Raw genomic sequence first — 20,239 nt, forward strand, 5'->3', positions numbered from 1 at the left:
TCAGCCCAATATGAACAGCAGACGAACAAGACTGAATTCGAGTAAATCCTTTCTTGCGCATGTTTTCCTTATCATGAAGATGGAAATATGCAAAAATAATAAGTTCATCATAATCAGAAATAGTTATCAGACTACATCAAGGGACGGGAAAAATATTTTAACAGCTTCAGTTTATTATAAAGAAAAAAATTGCCCGATTTAGTCAATGTCCCCATTTTGTCAGCCTAAAATACACCATGGGATTGATAAAAATGGGTCTTTACTGTATGTATTATTCACTGTGTTTCACATTAATAGGTACATTTGATTTTTGGGGATTTTTTTATTGCATCGAACTACAACAATTTTTAGGTAGCTTTCAAGGGGTTATTTTATAGACTTCTTCCAAAATTTGGCGAACCTATTCCAATTCGTATACCAATTAATTGGTATACTTAAGGGTTTATATGTTGCAGATAGAGAAAATACTGAAATTTTCAGCTTTTTTCCTAAACAATATTACGAAAGCTTACTAAACAATTTGTGCAAATTATAAAATATTTGAAATTTTTTAGTAGTTTTATTTTTTTATTTAACCTTGATTTTTTAATAAATAGTGACCATCGATTCACAACGTAGTCTATTTTTCATGGCTTGCGATGAGCACGATCTCTCGAATTGCTGAACTGAAAATTATGGAATAGAAATAAATTTTAGTATTCTTTACAGATTTAACTCGCCGCGTAGATAGCTCTGAATTAGACCCGCTGGTGCCCTAAGACGATTTCGCTAGATTTTCAGAGCGCTGTGCACCCAGTGCATTAAGGCAAGTGACGGAAGGTTATCGAAAAGCTTCGTGAAAATAAAAATTCCATTAATGATGATGGTTTTCCCAAACGGTTCGTTTTCATGAGGTTTTATTTGTTCTTTGGCATTAGGATTAGCGATAATAATTCAAAACAAGGATACTACTGGGAAGTCACCTTTAAAAAAAGTCGATGTCGAAGTACAATTTGGAACTATGAAAAGGGCGATACTTACAAATGTAAACATATGGCTTTTTTCATACATGCGAATGAGGGCTTTGAAACGCAACAAATTAACCTAAAAATTTTGATTCTACGATATTGCTTTTTTAATCCACAGCAAAAAATACAACGGGCGAAACTGTAGTTTTGTTTGTTTATTTAAAGTTTCGCCCTCCACGCTCCATGTAAACAAACAGGGCGATACTTTTTTTGCTAGCAGTTTAGAGGCGAAACTGTTTTTTTTCGTATTTTTTTAGGATTATCAAGCTGATACCAGCTGTAAATAGTAACAATGTTCGCTATTGAAAAAACCCGGACGAAATCGATGGTGTAAAACGGTAGTTATTGTAAAAAAACGCAAGATACTTCAATGCTGATAGGTGGGACCGAAAAAGTAAACAATCGCCAAAGGGGCGATACTATCATTTTGTCAATTTCAATAGCAAAAACAAATTTTAATTTAATAATTTCAAATACTTTATAAAGTTTTTGGTTTCGATCACTGAATCATGCAATCTAGGATGTAAAAAACACAATCGTTCTTAAATAGGAAATAAAACCAAGTCTGGAAATATTCACTGTTGATTTTCTTTGAATGGTATCACTGCTAGTATCGCCCTTTTCAAGAAATAGCGTTGATTTCTTAGTTCTCAGTCGCGTTGGAAATTTGAGTAAAGTATAAACTTCAAATCGATTCAAAAAAAAAAATTCGATTTTTTTGGCTCAGTACCCTTTAAGAAAATTCAGCTTTCCCACTACAATGCATTGATTGAGGAATTTAGATATTTTATTAATAGAGCATTAATAATTCGTTTGTATGTCAATTTTATGGGCCATTTTTCACTTTCCCATCGATTTCGTTTAAGATTTCTAGCACTGATGTTGTCCTATGCTGATTTGAGCGATTCTCTGAGTCCTGCCACTATCCCATGTAGTATGTGTTATCAAAAACATCGGGAAGCATCAAGTTCTAAATATTCTCAATCGATATAATATCTGAAGAGAGTGATAAGAGTTATAAGAAATGTCTCATCACACTGTTAGGTGGATTAAAAACGTTTTTAAGACTAGAAATACACTTCTATATACAAGAGTGGGGGCAAAAGATTTTTTTATGAAAAAATTTAAAACAAAGAATCCAGTTTGATATTCAAAGGGAAGAAATAGATTTTTTACGAAATATTTTACAGTTATCTTAAAACTAGGAGAATAGTTTGGTATACAATATATACGCGAACGGAGGTCTTAGTAGAATGTACGTAATGTTTCAAAGGTTTTCTTCCATTTAATTCCACTATGTTTTTATAATTAAATGCACTTGCACTTCACTATTTAACAGATACTGGTATTTCGATTACTGCTTGTAATCTTCTTCAGTGTTTGTATCAGTCTATAGGAAATTACGGGATTGTAAAGTCGTTTTATCTAGGGAAGCGGGTAGGCTGTGGTCGGTGGGTACCTAGATGCATGAAGCTGACCGTTTTTTGCATGTAGGTAAAATTTCGAAGAGCAATGAATATCCGTTACCTTGGTCTCGATTTAATAAGAAAGGAGACGAATGTTGGAATTAAATGGAAGAAAACCTTTGAAAAATTAGTTTGGTATATAAAAGCGGAAACCAATATTTATGAGAAATTTCACAGATATCTTAAAACGAGAGATACAATTCTATTTACAAGATGGGGGACAATAGTTTTAATGAAGAATAAAATTAACAGCTCACGGTGTGTTTTGTAGAACAATTTTATTCGAAAAAAATCGGCATCGCTAAAACTTCAGTATGTGATAGAATGAGCGTTTCCCTTTCATTTGAAAGTACAATTTAAATATTCTGTCGGGGGCTCCAGAACAACTTTTTTTAAAGTTTTTTTAAAGTGAGAATCGGATGGACAATTTCATTGGATACAATTTTGTAGAAAACTACATCGCTATCTAAAATCGCCAGAGCAAGCTTTTAAATTTTTATAAATGTTTCTAGATTTGCACGGGGCCTATTGACTAAGAAGCTTTATTACAAAAACATTTTCATTTGTAAAAAAATGGATTGCCTTATTTTAACAGTGTGCTCAGAAGAACCTGAATGCTAGCAAAGTCCCACCTTTAAACATAAAAAACATAATTTAAGATTCCACCGTTTTATGCGCCTCAATGATATTTTAGAAGCATGGAGATATAGGGAAGAGTAGATAAAATTTGAACGAAATTAAGACTCTTTTGAAAGATGCTGGGCAATGCTGCAAAATGAAACAGTTTTTTTTCTGTCACAGATATATTTGTTTCTTCTTTTTTCTTCACATATTCTGGGCTTTACTTGATGTAATCTTGAATCAACCTTTTTGCTCGTTAGCATCTTGTGGGATATATTTGGCCTAAATTTTACCTTTATATTTGATCAAACTCGATTAGTCATTTGAATTGATTTCGATTGAGAATCCTGATTGACAGTCTCATGAAAGAAAAATAATTCGATGAGATTTATGTTCAAGTTTGTTAACTTTTGGGAATCGCTCGAAGAGCAAAATTGCAATAAAAACCGTCGTTTATTACGATGGCTCGAACTGTTTACTTTAGTTCATTCAAACATAAAGCTTTGAATTTAAGCCAATTGTATTTTGCCATGCAGGATAGGATTAGGAAGAAGGGTCATTCTAGTTTACATAAGCTGTTTCCTAGAGCGAGAAAATAAATGAAAAAGGCATGAAAAAATCCGTCACTACATTAATCAACACCTTGAAAAGGTGTTGAGTGAACGAGAGTGAATGGAGATGCGTGATATAAGTTTATGTGAGTTAATTGTAAATTGCGTTTAATTTATGAATGCTAGCTTTGTAATTTTTTGTGAACAAATTGATGTTAATGTTAATGCTAAATAAATGTTTGTAGGCGTCCGACGATGGCTGAAGAGCAGTAAGCCGAAACGTTACGTGTGGTAATGGGAAAATTTGGAGTTTTCATTTTCACCGAGAAAAGTCAACAAGTCCATGAAATAAATACCTTGAAAAGGTGTAAGATTATCGAATAAATTTGGTCAACACCTTTCCACGCCTCCTTGTTCATAAAGTGTCATTTTTGCCCAAGACCCGGAGGATTCTGAAAATATATTTTTTCTGCCGAAAAAGGGACTTTGTATACATTGAAATTTATCTGAATTTACTGTTCATTTAAACCCAACATTTTTTTGTAAGTCCTTGTTAATCGACTTCTTAATCCATAGGCCCCGTGCACACCTAAAAACTGATGAAATTTTAATAACTTTCTCGGGTGATTTTTCATCGATTTATAGCATTCTATGAAGTTTTAGACAATGAGATTGTTCATTAGAGTCTCACTTTTAGTATTTTTTGATTATCTATGGTACTAATTAGTAGCAAAAATGCAAATTAATTTCATTAAAAAACTTAAGTTTTTAGTCAAAAAACTTTAAAATAAAAAGTTGTTCTAGACTCCTCGGCAGAATATTTTAATTTTACTTTCAAATGAAAGGGAAAAGTTCATTCTTTCATATCCCGAAGATTTAGCGATGCCGAATTTTTTTGAATAAAGTTGTTCGACAAAGACACTGTGAGCTATCCTAAAACTAGGAATACAGAATACAAATTAAATTTTTTTGAAGGAGACTTATGGTTGGTTAAGATATTCAAAAGGGGGCTTATTTTCATCATCGGTGTAGCAGCAGTTGTATCAAAGACAGGGGAGAGAAGGCGTATATGATGACATGGAGAGAACAGCAGAACTTATAACTTTCGGGCAGGGTTGTTAATCGATAATTAATCGTCATCGTCGATAACGTTAACCACCCGTCAACGTCATCGGAAACTCCGTTAACGATAATTTATCGTCGCCTTCATCGTCATCGTCGATAATTGTATCGCCGTTTTCATCGTCATCGTCGGTTCATCGGTTATCGCGATACATTTTGCGTTACTTTCCCGTTTATTGGGGTTGAAGTTGATGCGGTTAACTTTCAATTGTTTAGAAATAAATAGCTATTGAAGGACATGTTGTTGGCAGTTGACAATCAATAGTTTTGGACATTTTCAATACACAGGGGGTTCGACGATGTATCAAAATGGATTTTTTCAACTTTTGAGGAAAGTTTGTTATATTGAAGAAGTTATTGGTAAGTGAAAATCAATAGTTTTGGGCATTTTCAATGTACCGTCGGTGCATCAAAATTGAATTTTTTTCAACTTTTTGCGAACTTTTTATATTGAAGGGCAGGTTGTTGGCAGTTGAAAATCGATAGTTTTGGACATTTTCAATTCACACGAGGATCCAAATTGGCAAAAAGGTGAAAGAAATTATTTGAACCACGAAAGACATTTTTAGTTATAGTGTCTTCAGCAAAGTTTATTTATATTTTTTTGCATTTACAAAGTATTAGTTGGGTGATTAATTCCTCTAAAGCTGAGAAGAAAGTTTTTGCTTATGTTTATGAAAATTAAAAAAAACTTTCTTTGGCAAAGTTGTTGAGAATATCTTAAGTATTAACTTCGCTGAAGAGACTATGTGTCTATCTATCGATTTTAATTTACATTTGTGGAGATTTCTTTGATATACCCCTGAAAATTGCTTTTTTCAAAATACTTTTCCTGGTAATTTTGTAGAATTTCAAAATGTGCCAAGATGTTGTTCAGCATAAGAAAGACAGATTTTTTGTAATGTAAGTTTATTTGTAGGGTAAGGTGGGGCAAATCCGACCTAGTAAATGGTTTTGGCTGCAAAATGCTCATTTTACATCGGATCAAGTCGTTTTATATACCAAATTACAGGTTAGACTTCTGAGCAACTTTCCAAGTAAAGCGTTTCATTCGTATCTTGGGAAAATTTTGAGATTCAAGCGTTGTACGAAAACGTTCATTTTTGCTGTTTTCAAAAATGGTGGGGTAAACCCGACCGCCTATGTTTTTGGTTGATTTAGTACAGGTATTACCCAAATTTTATGGTTTTTCAATGATAAATAAATGATTGTTACGTTATTGAATTGTAAAATGAAGAAAATGGAATTTAATGTCAATCTTGGAATGTCAAAATCACGAGCAGTAGCACGTAAAGATGTTCCCATTTACATCGGAGCCATTGCTCGACGAACACTATATTCATCACGTTTTTGTGTCTTTCGTTTGTAATTATGAACCATTGTGCAAAAAAATATTAAATAATAACAATAAAAATATATTTCAATTTGATAATTAAACATTTGCTTAGAAAAAAAGCGGTCGGATTTACCCCACTATTTAGAGGTCGGATTTGCCCCACCGCGTCATTTTTCATTACGATGCAATTAAAAAAAAGAAAAAAAAAGTTGGCCCAAATTCATCTCTGCACTTTTTAGGGCTTTAATCAAAGAATTTAAATCCACTTACAATTTTTATGCTATCACTATAACAATTTCTAATTGTTATAGTGATAGCATAAAACTATCCTGTAGTCAATGATGCACAAAAATCAAATCAAAAGTTTTAAAAACACACTTTTTGTCGTTTGAGTATCTCAATGTAGACTAATAAAATGCTATCGTACCACCATTATGATAATTTTCGATGCTCTACAAGATAACATTGATATTAGTTCGCGTAGTGCTTCCTATTTTCGATAACAGAGGGGAGTCGGGTTTACCCAACGGTCGGATTTACCCCACCTTACCCTATCTCTTACAACTTAGAAGTTATCGAATGTTTTAGTGCCCAAAAAGCAATATTTTGGTACGGAAGCCGCAAATTTTCGCAGACGAATACCAATACGAATCTGTAAAACAAACACTATCAAAATCGTTTGGTGGGCTCTAGCTTACGTTCAAGTCAAATTCGAGTAAATTCCTCCTTTAGCATATTTTTTTTATCTTAGAGATGCAAAATATACAAAAATAATAATACTGTACTGTAAGACCTCCTTAAGGGAATTTTTTGCTAAATGATCAGAACGGGTTATGAGGCTTTGTCGAAGAACTAAAGAAAAATATTTTAACCGCTCCGGTTTATTAAAAAGAAAGAAAAAAAAAAGTTGGTCCAGGTGTTTGCGTTTCGACTTCGTCTCTTCAGAACCAGAAAAAATATGTGCCGATTTTGTCAATGTCATCGTTTTATCATCCTATAATTCGCCAAGGGGCTGATAAAAACGGGTCTTCACTGTATTCAAAAAACGAATAAAACTATTATGACGCCGTACATAAATTACACTACATATTTAAGGGTAAAAGAAGGAAGCATGAAGCATCTTGTTACATAGTGGAGAGAAGAAACGGAGGAGGGGGCTAAAAGCTTCCTAACTAGAAAAGGAAATCAAACGTTGGAAATATGTATGTATATTCTCCTTTTTAAAATCCGAAATCTTCTGGTTTAAATTAAAATTATAATAAAATCTGTTAATCACCACACGATTTAAATGTGTAGTGTAATTTGTGAATGGCCTAATAATAGTGGTTTAGTAGTTTTTTCAATATATGTTTTTGCGTGCTAAAAATTACTAATTGCACAATAGCTTTTCTTCATGGTCAAAACAATTTTGGTCACCTTTTTGCCGCTTGGAAACACTATGCACCTGGGACTCTTCTGTGCACCAAATTACTCGAAAAGTTGAAAAAATTCAATTTTGACACATCGTCGGACCCTTCTGCGTATTGAAATGTACAAAATTATTGATTTTCAACACCCAACAACATGTCCTTCAATAGGTATTTATTTCTAAACAATTGAAAGTTAACCGCATCAACTTCAACTGCAATAAACGGGAAAGTAACGCAAAATGTATCGCGATAACCGATGAACCGACGATGACGATGAAAACGACGATACAATTATCGACGATGACGATGAAGGCGACGATACATTATCGTTAACGGAGTTTCCGATGACGATACATTATCGTTAACGAGTAACGCCGATAAATTATCGTGAAAAATGTATCGCATTAACAACCCTGCTTTCGGGCAAACGGGAGATCAGCGACACAGTGCCTTGTCAGTAGGTCGTCGAGTACCGGGTTGGCGGGTGGTATTCTTCAGATCCGCGGGGAAGTTATCAGACCATCGAGTCGCACTCGCTTCAGCTTCCTTCTATGCACACTGGCACGGGTTGGGTTTACAAGGAAGGACAACGAACTTCTGGAAACGAGAAATAAGAGAGAGGGGCTAAATTGGGATGTTTATCGTTTATAAAGATGTAAATAAGGGACATATAGCGAAGATCTCGATTTGCCAGCATATCCCGAACTGGGACATTGGGTGGTCTGCCTCGGGACCGAAGGGAATTCTTTAACTGAGACCTGGCGTCACAATACCCGGCGCATACCCAGACAACGTGCTCGATGTCGTGATCGCCCTCGTCACAAGCGCACAGACTACTTTCCGCATTTCAATACGCCGCATATGCGCATCCAAGGTGTAGTGGTTGAACATAAGTCGAGACATTACACGAATAAAATCCCGACCCACATCCATCGCCCTGAACCAAGGCTTCTTTGATACCTTTGATCAAATCCGTGACCTCGTTCGATGAGTTAGCCATCGAAGGATACAATCGCTGAAAGGAGGGGCCATTTAGCAGTCAACTGCTTCAAAAATGTTCTCACCGTAGGGAGAAAAGCTAACATAAGACTTTTAATAGGATCAGTTATATTGAAAGTTTTTATTATCCAGTCCACAATGTCCGAGAGTTTGATAATTCCAGTGCCGCGATTATTCTCGAACTGAAATAGAGGAACACTTGGGATTTTTGATGTTCCTGGAAGTGCTGGGAACTCCTTCTCTGAGCTTAATCCTCCGAGACCAGGAGCTATGTGTTTCGGTTTGGTTGCAACACTTCCAATAGATGTCACTTTTGAAGCCCTGTCAAAGGACACCTTCTGGCCTTAAAAAGGAACTTTAGGAGAGGAAATGTTCCTCCTCTTCCTATAACTTCTAGGCACCCTAGTAGATGTTCCTTCTTGTGGGTCACCAGCCTCACCCTCGTTAGGAGGCAAGTGAGCATAGATGGTGGCGTAGCTTTCTTTACCATTTCTGCGAAAGAATGGTTTGATCTTCCCGCAAGGGAACGTTTCAGTTTATCCCCGCGTAGTTTGTACGCGGGAAATGCCGAGATATCATGCAGACTCTCCGCACAGTAAGGACACTTTTCGGTTTTCTTACTGCACGAATCATCTAGATGATTCTCCCCGCATTTTCCACAGCGGGCCTTATTGCTGCAATGGGTGGCTGTGTGACCCAATTGTTTACACTTTGTGCAATAGACCTTTCTCGTCAAAAAAATTTATATGATAGGATGCTTCCTTTTTTATCCCCAATTCGTTACTGCCGACTGCCGCGATGATTTGCTACCTCTAACTATTGAAAAAATCAAAAATAGTGCAAGCTGCTCATTTAACCCCATATTCTGAATACCTATCTTGCCTTGTTTCCCCGTATTTTTACACCATTTGGATGAATTTGCTGTGGGGAATACTAAAAGGATGCCAGATCTGCATATATATTAGTAAATCTGCAGATTTTGCATTTTCACTGCAGATGTTTTGCAGATTACAAATATTTAGCAGAACAAAGCCTATGCCAGCCAATTTATACACCAGCCTTCAACATTTTTGATCATTTAAATTATATACATACTACATTTCTATGTCAAATTTATTGAAGATTTTTGTAGCAATCTGCAGACTTTTATATTTTCACTGCAGGCTATTGTTTAAATAGACCTGGCATCACTGATGCTGAAATGATTCATTCATATACCTGTCAAAAACATAGAGCATTGCATGAAAATGTATAACCTCACTTTTCTGACAGTTCAGTGTGCTTGTTTACCTAAGACTTGTTTACATGGACTTTTAAAATTTACATTACTTGAATACTTTCGATGCTCTTTGAAAGACTATCAACTCAAGAGGGATGAGGATTGGAACAATGGGAACCTGGTGCCACATTATGCAACCAATTCGAATCGACCTTTTCGCACAAGCTTGAATACAATAAACCTTTCGTTTCGAGATGCGTAATGTCACCCCTGGTTCATACATTGACCAATCGGCGCTGGATGCAAAACCCGGTGGAATATGCTGAATCGTAAGATCAAGCATTGGGCTATAAAACGATTGCTATCTGGATGATGGATAAGGATTTGTACACATTTGTTTGTTTGCTCGTGGGTTAAGTCCTAACAAGATGATCCGATTGATTACTCATTTTTAGGTGGTGAAGTTTACCTGAACTTTATAGGTAACGAATTCGGTCGATGATAAGTTGTTGAAATGATCGTTCAATGCCCACACCGAAAAACGTTTCCATTGGTCAGAATGCCTACCAGCGTGTGATAGCTGCAAACATGAGGACAACATCGCTTTCGAATGGAACAATTATTTATTATTCGTGTACAAGTTCCATTACAGCAAAAGTTTCGTCGATTGACGATTATCGCATTGTCGTTGATTTAGCCGGCAAATGCAAAACAGTGCTCGGCACTGACGATAAGGAGTAAGAAGGATTTGATAGGAGTGATAAGAATGCAGAGCATTATACATTCCGGAAGAATATCAGGGAGGAGATATTATATGTAAATTTATATTATATCCCGAGTTGCCATCATTTTTGCACCACAATAAAGCTTTCTGCAACTGCTGTCTTGTTCAAATTGGCAGGAAATAACTAGGCAGCGAAAGATAAATTGCATAGTCAATTTATTTACTTTTTCGGAAGGATAAGTAATTAGTATGTTGTGAATATATATGTGTCGCCGGTGCCGTGTGTTATGGTGGTACCGGACGGAACCGTTGGTCAGCAGACCGTCCTCGTCGTACTGGTCATAGATGCGACGTTTTTTCTCTTCTGATAGCACTTGACATGTTTCGGAGATCTGTCTTAACGCTCTCTACTTAGTGCAGGATACGCGAAACCGCTGCTAGCTTTCGAAAGAAAATTCCTAGCTGCTGCTACTCTATCAGTCTCTCTCTCTCTCTCTCTCTCTCTCTCTCTCTCGACTGAGGACTACAATTTCGGTTGACTAAATTATGCTTTGAAAATTGTACTTCCTGGAATATCAGCTAACGAGATCAATTCATTGTGAGGAATTTCGCTGCGTTCCAATATTGCTTGCCTCTGTAGGTGATGATGTGTGTGGATTCACTTCGGCAGCCAGGTCTTATGTTTTGGGTAATTTTGCTATCTTATTCTGCTGAATAAATCATCTGGCTAAAGCCTCTACGTTATACTATGGTAACTTTGAAAACGCCCTGCTATTTAATCTTGTAGATATTGGCAAGTCAGTCCTGGCACTGTTCTCGACTAATCCTGGCACTATACCGCTGACGTCGCACTTATTACGGTGATCAAACTTGGCGAGAGCGGCAGTCGTTTCGTCGGAATTGTTCACTCGACAAGCAGGAAGTGCAAGGACTCTGCTACTTATTCCTGAGCCCCTCGTTGAAACCTTCGTCCTGTCGGAGTGTTAGCTTCGTCCGATACCGGAGCGTATTGCTGAACCGAAGCAGTCTGCTACTGGCGCTGCTTCCTTCGAATCGGAATCGCTGAATATTCCCGTTAGCCGAATGTCCAACGTGGCCGAAGGCAAACCGATTGCAGCAACACCACCAACCGTAGCTGAAATTTTGGCCTTTAATCCAAGTCCCTGCCACTGACATAGCGACAAACGAGTGCGGCGCAGGTTGGACCATCGGTTGACTCGGTGCCGGACAGGGTGAAACAGCTGCAACAGGAGCGGACCTAGTATGGGGTGTAAAGGTCATCAATTGCCATAGATCACCAAAATGCTCTGCGACTAACATTGTGAACAAAACAAACCAAACGAAATTGATCGCAACAACGATAAAATAATCTAAATTTTACCCAAACATTTGAAAATGAGAAAAAGGCAAAAGAAGTTTTGGTCGAATTCATTATAATTCTATTTAAAAATTGAATACTGTTTTATTTAGTTTGATTGCGCATATTGTTTACATCAGACAAACCCCTTAATTCATTGAGTACGTATTACACTGCCTTTATAACCCTTTTGATATCAGTTACAATAATCCTTTATAATCATTTTATAATAAGTGTATTGCTAGTTAGGACTTTTATATCAGCCGGGCCCTTTTATAATTTGTTATAAAATCATTATCAAAATTCTTCATAATCCATTGTTGCGTTATGTTTATGTACATGGCCACATAGATAGTTTTTAACTGGGACGGAACGTGTGGATACGAAAAAACCTAATTTCAATTGTAGCCAGGGGGAGCTGTCAAATGCAGCCAAAGGGAACCGCCAAATGCAGTCAGGGGGAACTGTCAAATGTAGCCAGTCCATTTAAAATATGTGTGGAAGAAAGAGTGGCTATGCAAGACAAGAGATAAAATGAACAGAAAAAAGAAAAAGAAAACATCTATCCACAGGTTCTGTCCCAGGATTTTAATAGAGAACATCAAAATTCGATTTGTTTGCATTTGGCAGTAGGCCTTTTTCAAATGTTTGGCTAGAAGTTCCTTGCTTCTTCAATGAATCATGTACAAGAAAAGTAAAAATGTTAAATTTAACGGAACAATGTATGATGTCGACATCAATTAAAAAATCAGCTGAGCGACCTTGTTGGGAAAGTGTTAACATTTGGCAGCGAACCAAACCAAGTTTCTCATACTATGATCGAATCAACAAAAATTCCAAGATCATGTAAACAATCTCTTTGAACTGTCAAAAAAGTGAGGTTAAACATTATCATGCAACGTTCTCCACCGAGAGGTTCACTTTAGTTTGTTTACATAACCAATGAACTTTGTACCGCGACTCACCACTTCATTTGCCGCGTTGCCAGGAAGCCAAGCAAAAATATACAAAACAGTGCTGCCTAAACACATATTTTGAGTCCCACCATTCTTGCAAAGGTGAAAAAATACTCAACATTCTTGCATTTTTCAAATTTAAAAAAATCATTAAAAAATCACGATAGCTCTAAAATGTCTCATTTCAGCGGAAATATTCTTAAAAATGTGTAGTCTTTTGAATAAAAATAAGAAAAAAGGGGGTTAGGTCGGACGAGAAAGGTCTATTCATGACCCGCGGTACAAACAGACGCACAGGCAGATGAATCTTGTGTAAGAGGATGTAGTTCGGCAAAACGGTACCAGCGAAGGTCACCCGATAAGAGTTTGATTGGGGATATGTTTTTGAATCATCCACCGCAACTACTATTGAGTGCAAACGCTTGCACTCAAGTATTTTCACTGGCTGAAGTAAGCGGTCTCTAAAACGACCAACCCCGTACTTCAGCAGATCCTCGCACGTCAATCTCTCATCGGTGACAAAACCTTCAGATAGTACCTTTACAGCTGGAATATACACGTTATAATCCCGTGTAAAGTGCTCACAGCAAGCAATATCGTTTGCCTGCTTTAAGTTGGCTAGCAACACCCTTACCTTGTCCGAGCGGACCTTTGAAATTTCGGTCACAGCCGAGAACCGTTCTGTCAGGTCTTTAGAAATCTGAAGAAGATTCAGTGATTTAGTCTTGGGCCGAAAGAAGACCACAAATGGACCAGTTGAAAGTTCTGGATAGCATTTGGGCCGGGGGGAGCCTTAGAAGTTGAACCCGATTCAACTTCCATTTGACCGTCCGGAGAGGGAACCATTTGTCGTTTTCGATAGAGAACCTAGAAACTAACCCGGGTTAGTTGCTTCAAACGAACGTTTTTATTGGAACTGAGTTGGGTTCTCGCCAAACAGCGGTGGTGTGAGCGAACCCGAAATATATTTTAGGTTAGAACCCAACTCGGTTTTCAGTTCAGTGGCGCACAACCTAGGTTCGAAACAAACGGTTTGACAGCAGTTAGGTTCGAAACCGAGTTATTTTCTGCCTCAAGCGAAAACGTCAACGCACGGGGTCAGCGCCCGCGCAGACGGAAGAAAGCAATAAATGTGTTACGAAGGACAAAAACCACTTAGCTTTAAACTGGTGTGAAACGACGAACCGATCAATATACATATACAGCTGGCTATTGTTTAATCCTCACACGCGAACAAAAGACTGAGGACCGAACCGAGCTGGCAAAATAACCTTGAATGCGGATTAGCACTATTCTTTATCGTTATACACAGCCCGGACTCGAAAAAAATAACATCTGTCTCGATAGAGAGCTCGAAAACGAATGAAAATTCTAGTGTTATGCTACAATACAAAAACAATAAACTTTAAAGTTTTTTTTTACTGAACAGTAAATCGGCCTCGTGCGCGTTAAGGTTTAACGAGGCTAGCGCTTAGGGAAACCATTCGGGTCACAATTTCTGCGAATGCAAAATAACTCGTGCGTCTCGTTCAGCGTAATTTGTCTGCCCCACAAATCGTGATTTTCTCCCATCTCCAATCGACTCCCATCAATTTTTTTCCCTCCAAACCCAATTCTCTCCATACATCCGCTTAGGATCAGTTCAGTGAATTGTTTTACAATCCCCACCCACAGCCAGGGTTGCCACTATTTTTTGAAGAAAATCTGGCAGTTCATCTAAAAATGTCTGGCAAAATCTGTCACTTGACAGCGACCTCAAAGTTTGGTCTTCATAGAACGTGTATTAATCGAATATGACCCAGATTTCCAAAATTTGTGTGTAACAACTTTTCTAATTTAAAAATCTGATAGAATAAAAGATTTGACCTTTTGCTGGTAGCTTAAAACAACTTTAGTGTTCCAGATAAATCTAGCATAATAACCTCGCTGGGGTGTAACGTAGAATTCAAAATATCTGAAAAAATCTGGCAAAATGTCAGGTTTGAACGAATGTCTGTTCAGTTGGGAAAAACGAATGTCTGTTCAGTTGGGAAAATAGGCGGACAGGCAAACGAACCTTGTGCAGAAGGATGTAGTTTTGCAACGCGGACCTAGCGAAAGTTTGATTGAGGGTATGATTTATTACCATCCCCCACGATTAATTTTGAATTCAAACTTTACAGACCAGTATTTTTACCGGCTGAAGTAGCCAGCGCTGTGCTCCAAAAGCTGTTCGCATGTCAAACTATCATCGTGGACGACGCCATCTATTTCCACTCAATTAGCAGGCACATAGACAATATTCCTTTGTAAATAGATCGGAAGAAGCAATCTCATTTGCTTGTTTTGAGCTGGCTACCACTACTCTAAGTTTATCACGACGTACTTTTTTTAATTTCAGTCAAGCCGAGAACTGTTTTGTTAGGTGCTGCGAGATTTCTAATGTGTCCAATGGTCTGACCACGTAAGGACCGTTGGTATTGACGGGATATTCTTTCTTTCGGGTAGATTTTGCAGAGCATACCGGTGTCTTTGGAGGCGAATGTTTTTGACATCCATGTTATTATCAGGAGGAGGGGAATTTTGAGGGATCCATCCCAGCGCGGGTTCAACACCACGCGCAGAGAGAAATAGAATAAGGGATATATAACGATAGAGGAAGATATGGGCAATAGAAATAATTAAAAGGTTCATTTACCTTGTCTCACGGATCCAAAAGCCATTCGGCTCTGTCGGTCACAGCTGAACAAAGAAACATGACCTTGAAGAGGCTAAGTCAAAATAGGTTTTTGTTGTCTCACACGGCACTCACACGGCACTCTATACATTTGAACGCTCCGGGTATCACAGCACGAATGTGGTCTAAGCGTTTTTCTTCATTTACTCGATTAAGTTTCACGTGAAAATACGTTTAGACGGAGAGAGCTTATCGATTTTCTGAAGTCACGACACTTGAGATTTTTGAAATTTCAGGAAGTGCTGGAAACTCCATTTCTGAACTCGAAATTCTGAGACCAGGAGCTATTTGCTTCGGGTTTGCACCAATGTACTTCCTCGGTCTGTCATTTTTGGAGGACCTTGAAGGGATACCTTCTGACCTCTGCAATGATGTTTAGAAGAAAAAATGTTCCTCCTTTTGCTATTGGATCAAGGCACATCAGAAAATGTTCCCTTCTGGGGGGTCATCAGAGTCGCATAAGTCAGTAGATAAGTTAGTATTAATATTCGTAGACACCGGTCACGTAACTATCTTTATCATTTCTGCGAAAGATCGCTTAGAGCGTCCCAGAAGGAAAGGCTTCAGTTTCGGCTAACGCGGTTTGTCCGGGGACATTGCCCAGAAAAATAATGAATTTTTGAAAACTCAATCGGCCCACCCCTGATTCGATTCCTAGTCCCACCAGGAGTGCTTGCACCAAATTTGAAGCAAATCGGACTAGTCTAGCTACCGGACCAACGTGCCTGAAGTTTGCATGGGATTTTTCGACAATTTACACGAAGAAAACCCACTAGCTTGCATTTTTGCTGCTAGGTGGCACTGTATGTATCGTATTATCACTGTAAGTAAAAATAAGAAAGATAATTTAATTGTCTACAACTTTGTCGAAGACTGCTAGTGAATCCGGCTTTGCTAAAAGAAGTTATTAAACTTTTAACGAAGTGATGTCTGAGTCAGTTTTGCATGGGGCCTAGCAGGGCGTGGTTGTGTATCAGTACTCGATTCCCACGAAAAATGCATTTTTGTGAAATAATCGACAGGTTTAGCTCAATAGTATGTTCAGAAGAATTATAACACATAATACGAGTTATGTTTTGGTTAGAAAATGTTAGTTCCAACTGTGACCGCATAGAGGGCGCCAACACTAACTTTTCATAGAAGAGAGATGGATATTTTTTTTAAAATTCGTTTATTTAAGAGAGATAGAATTCTAAGATGTTCGGATGAATTATTGCAAAATACCTGTACTACAACTTTGCGGAAGACACCTGATTTCTACCTCTTTCCGTTGAAAAGTTAGTGTTGGCGCCCTCTATGTGGTAAAATATAGAACTAAACTGTTCTAAGCAAAACATGGCTCGTATTATTTACTACAATTGTTCTGAACGTACCATAGAGCTAAATATTACAGTTATTTCACAAAAATGGTTAGTTTGCACGAATCGAGTACTGATACACAACCATGCACTGCTAGGCCCCATGCAAAACTGACTCAGACATCACTTCGTTAAAAGTTCAACAACTTCTTTTAACAAAGCCAGATTTACTAGCAGTCTTCGACAAAGTTGTAGACAATAAAATTATATTTCTTATTTTCACTTACAGTGATAATACGATACATACAGTGCCACCTAGCAGCAAAAATGCAAGCTAGTGGGTTTTCTTCGTGTAAATTGTCGAAAAATCCCATGCAAACTTCAGGCACGTTCGTCCGGTAGCTAGACTAGTCCGATTTGCTTCAAATTTGGTGCAAGCACTCCTGGTGGGACTAGGAATTGAATCAGGGGTGGGCCGATTGGGGTCATTTTTTCCTGTCACTCTAGAGGACATGTTGGGAGATCATGTAGATTTTCCCCACAGTAGAGACACATTTGGACATCCCTTCCACAGATGTCATCCACATTATTTCCACCGAATTTTCCACAACGAACCTTAGCGTTACAATGGGTAGCTGTGTGTCTCAATTATTTGCAATTAGTGCAGACGAACCTTGTTAAAGAGGAGGTAGTTGGATAGAGTAGATCCAGCGAAGATCATCCGATAAGAGTCTGAGTTCAAATATGTCCTCTTCCCGTCATCTGCGACTGATGCTGAATACAAACTGTTACACGCCCGTATACTTACTGGCTGAGCCCATGTGTCAACAGATCCGCGCAATTAAATCTCGAATTGGAAACGACCCCACAGATTTCCACCCGATTTTCTGGTACATATACTCTGTACTCCTTCGCAAAAAGCCCGTAGCCAGCAATATCATTTGCCTGCTTCAAACTATTTTCCACCACTCGAAGCTTATCAGAGAGAATTTTCGATATTTATGCCACGGTCGAATATTATTCCGTTAGAACACGAGAAATCTGCAATAAATTCGAAATCTTTTTGTCTTTGACCCGGAGAAGATCACCTATGGCTCGGTCGAGGAGGCTGGATATATCTTGAGCCGGGGAGTCGATTTTATTTCGACCTCCATCTTAACTTGAGATGAATCATTGTCAGGAGAAGTCGTTTTTGGTTTGCACATTTTAGATACCAATTCTGGATTATATAAGAGACAAGAATTGGTAATGTAATATAATAGCGGTACTTACACGTCGTACTTTTTTTCTTCGGGTAAAATCAATTCTCAATCAGTCAAAATTATCATCAAATGCCAAATGACGACTTTCGGAACGTCAAATCAAAATACATTTTTTTTCGTTTCAAAAAATTACCAACAATTGTTATGTATTTCTTTCATCGTTACTTTGGTTGATTTTCGCGAAATAAGAACATTTCAAAGTACCGCTAATCTATACTTTTTTTGCATTTACTTTTTTGTCCTCCTTTCCTACTTTCCAATATTTTAAATAATTTTTCAACAATACTTTACAATTTCTTAGATCGGTTTCCATTTCCTTTCTCTCCATATACTCTCGCTTCTCTTGCTTGCTTCACCTTCCCGCACTCTCCTATAATTTTGCCCTGTGGTTGCACTAGTAATATATTGTTGTTTTAGTTGTTTTGGGTGTTTAGTTTCTTAAGTAAATATAATATGTATAAGTGTACTGTATAGCAGTAGCGAGAACATATTTGTGTTAACCTATAATCTCTTAAAATTAAAACAAGTCTCTTTTAGATAAACACACCCACGCGGAATAGACGATACAGAATAGGAGAAAACTTACTACTCGTTCGGGGTCAGCGGAGGCGTCAGCGGCTATCAGTTACCGTAACTTGATTAACGGTATTCAACTAGAATATTCTGAATTAGAATCAACATGTTTTAATACCTTCCTGGACTTGAGCTAGAAACAGTCCGCTTTGTTAGTTTAGTTGATAACATCGGCAAAGAGTAATAGTTCTATGAAAGACGAAACGGCATGTGTTCCCTTAGCTTTTCTTTGTGTGTTGCTCGCGCATACATATTTTTCGAGTCAATTCAGAACAAAGCATAATTTATGTTTCAACAGAAGTAACAGTCCATTTGATTCTATCATTCCTTTTTTGGTTTTCTTGACGAAGTTCGGCGATTCGATTCTTTTATTTTCCGCTAATTGGCACTCGCTTTTCGATTTTCAACTTTTGTTTTTATTTACTTCTATTTCGCTACCATTAACAACAAACTTAATGAACGGCTTCCTAAAAAATGGCCTCTCTCTCTCAAGAAATTGCTTCGTAATTTTGGCGGCTTTCCCATTTTCTTTTGCTACTTTGCTCGTTTGACTTGCATCTCGTAAACAATTTTTTACCATCGGATGGCACTTTTGCTCTAATTTTTTTAGTTGTTGTTGTTGTTGATTAAGTAAGCATGCTTTTGCGCATCCAAAAATCGGTTGCTCTCAGATTTGCCTAGGTTGTTTAATCTCTTAGCTGTGAATGTGTGGTTTTGTGTTACGTGGTTCATAAGCGCCGGGAAATGCTGTTATACTGTGCTGTTTTCGACTATTTCAAGCTTCTTCTAAAAAAGCCGCATAGCAGCATAAAGTTTTCTCTAGTTTCTGGTGCCTTTTTCGGGTATTAGGATGGTTTTCTATATAACGATTTACTCCGCCGGCTAAGGCGGTCCTTATTCCTGTGTTGCTTGATTGATGTTGTTATTCTAGCAATCCTACAACAAAGTTGTTTTGTTTTATTCTGCCTTTTCAATCATTTTTTCCTAGCAACTAGTACTTGTTTTGTTGAATGTTTGTATATATTCTTTAACCATAGTCTCGGTAAAGCATTAAGAATAATATTTCTCATTATTTTGTTAGCTACAGATTTGTTGTATCTTCTTCACCTCTCCATCTCGCTTTAAATATATCGACATTTGTTTGTCGTATTTACTTTTTATTAACAGTTTTTTTTCAACGGTGGAAAGGAAGCAAATAGGTTTCATCTTGTTTCGTTTAGAACAGTTGTTTATTTTTGGTTGATTGAACTACACTCTAGATGATGCAAATATCCGTCCCTTGCGACGGGAAACAATGGGAATGAAAGTCGAAATGTTGATTTGTAGTGATTCGATACAAAGTGGGGGGAACGAGTGAAAAAATGTATTACAACTACGACGAGATAAGATTGATCGATGTTTGTTTTGTCTCCGGTTTGGAAACAAATTTGCTTAAAGAATCAAGGAAATTCGAGGATCCGAGTGAGGAGCTTTCCAGTATTAACGTCCTCAATTTGCTCGTCCCGGGTTGGCTACGTTGAGTTCTTAGGACGCTGGTGATGAAGCATTGGTCACAGGCTGGAAGTAGTGAATGCCGTTCGTCTGAGAAGGGAAAAGGAATTCTGATTAGTATACACTAAACAA

At 37.6% G+C, this 20,239-nt stretch overlaps 1 protein-coding gene across 6 annotated transcripts in view; it reads right to left on the minus strand.

The window, feature by feature from the left end:
- Positions 1–19,507: 19,507 nt before the first annotated feature.
- The window catches only part of LOC131688948 (protein GDAP2 homolog), a 338,851-nt gene continuing 338,119 nt past the window's right edge, over positions 19,508–20,239 (minus strand). For all 6 annotated transcript variants that reach the window (XM_058973598.1, XM_058973595.1, XM_058973599.1 and 3 more), the window contains one exon: positions 19,508–20,197. In XM_058973598.1, coding sequence (XP_058829581.1) covers positions 20,141–20,197 — 57 coding nt within the window. In that variant the 3' untranslated portion in view covers positions 19,508–20,140. The remainder of the gene's footprint in view (positions 20,198–20,239) is intronic.

The sequence above is a fragment of the Topomyia yanbarensis genome, chromosome 3, assembly GCF_030247195.1.
Source record: "Topomyia yanbarensis strain Yona2022 chromosome 3, ASM3024719v1, whole genome shotgun sequence".
Taxonomy (NCBI): domain Eukaryota; kingdom Metazoa; phylum Arthropoda; class Insecta; order Diptera; family Culicidae; genus Topomyia; species Topomyia yanbarensis.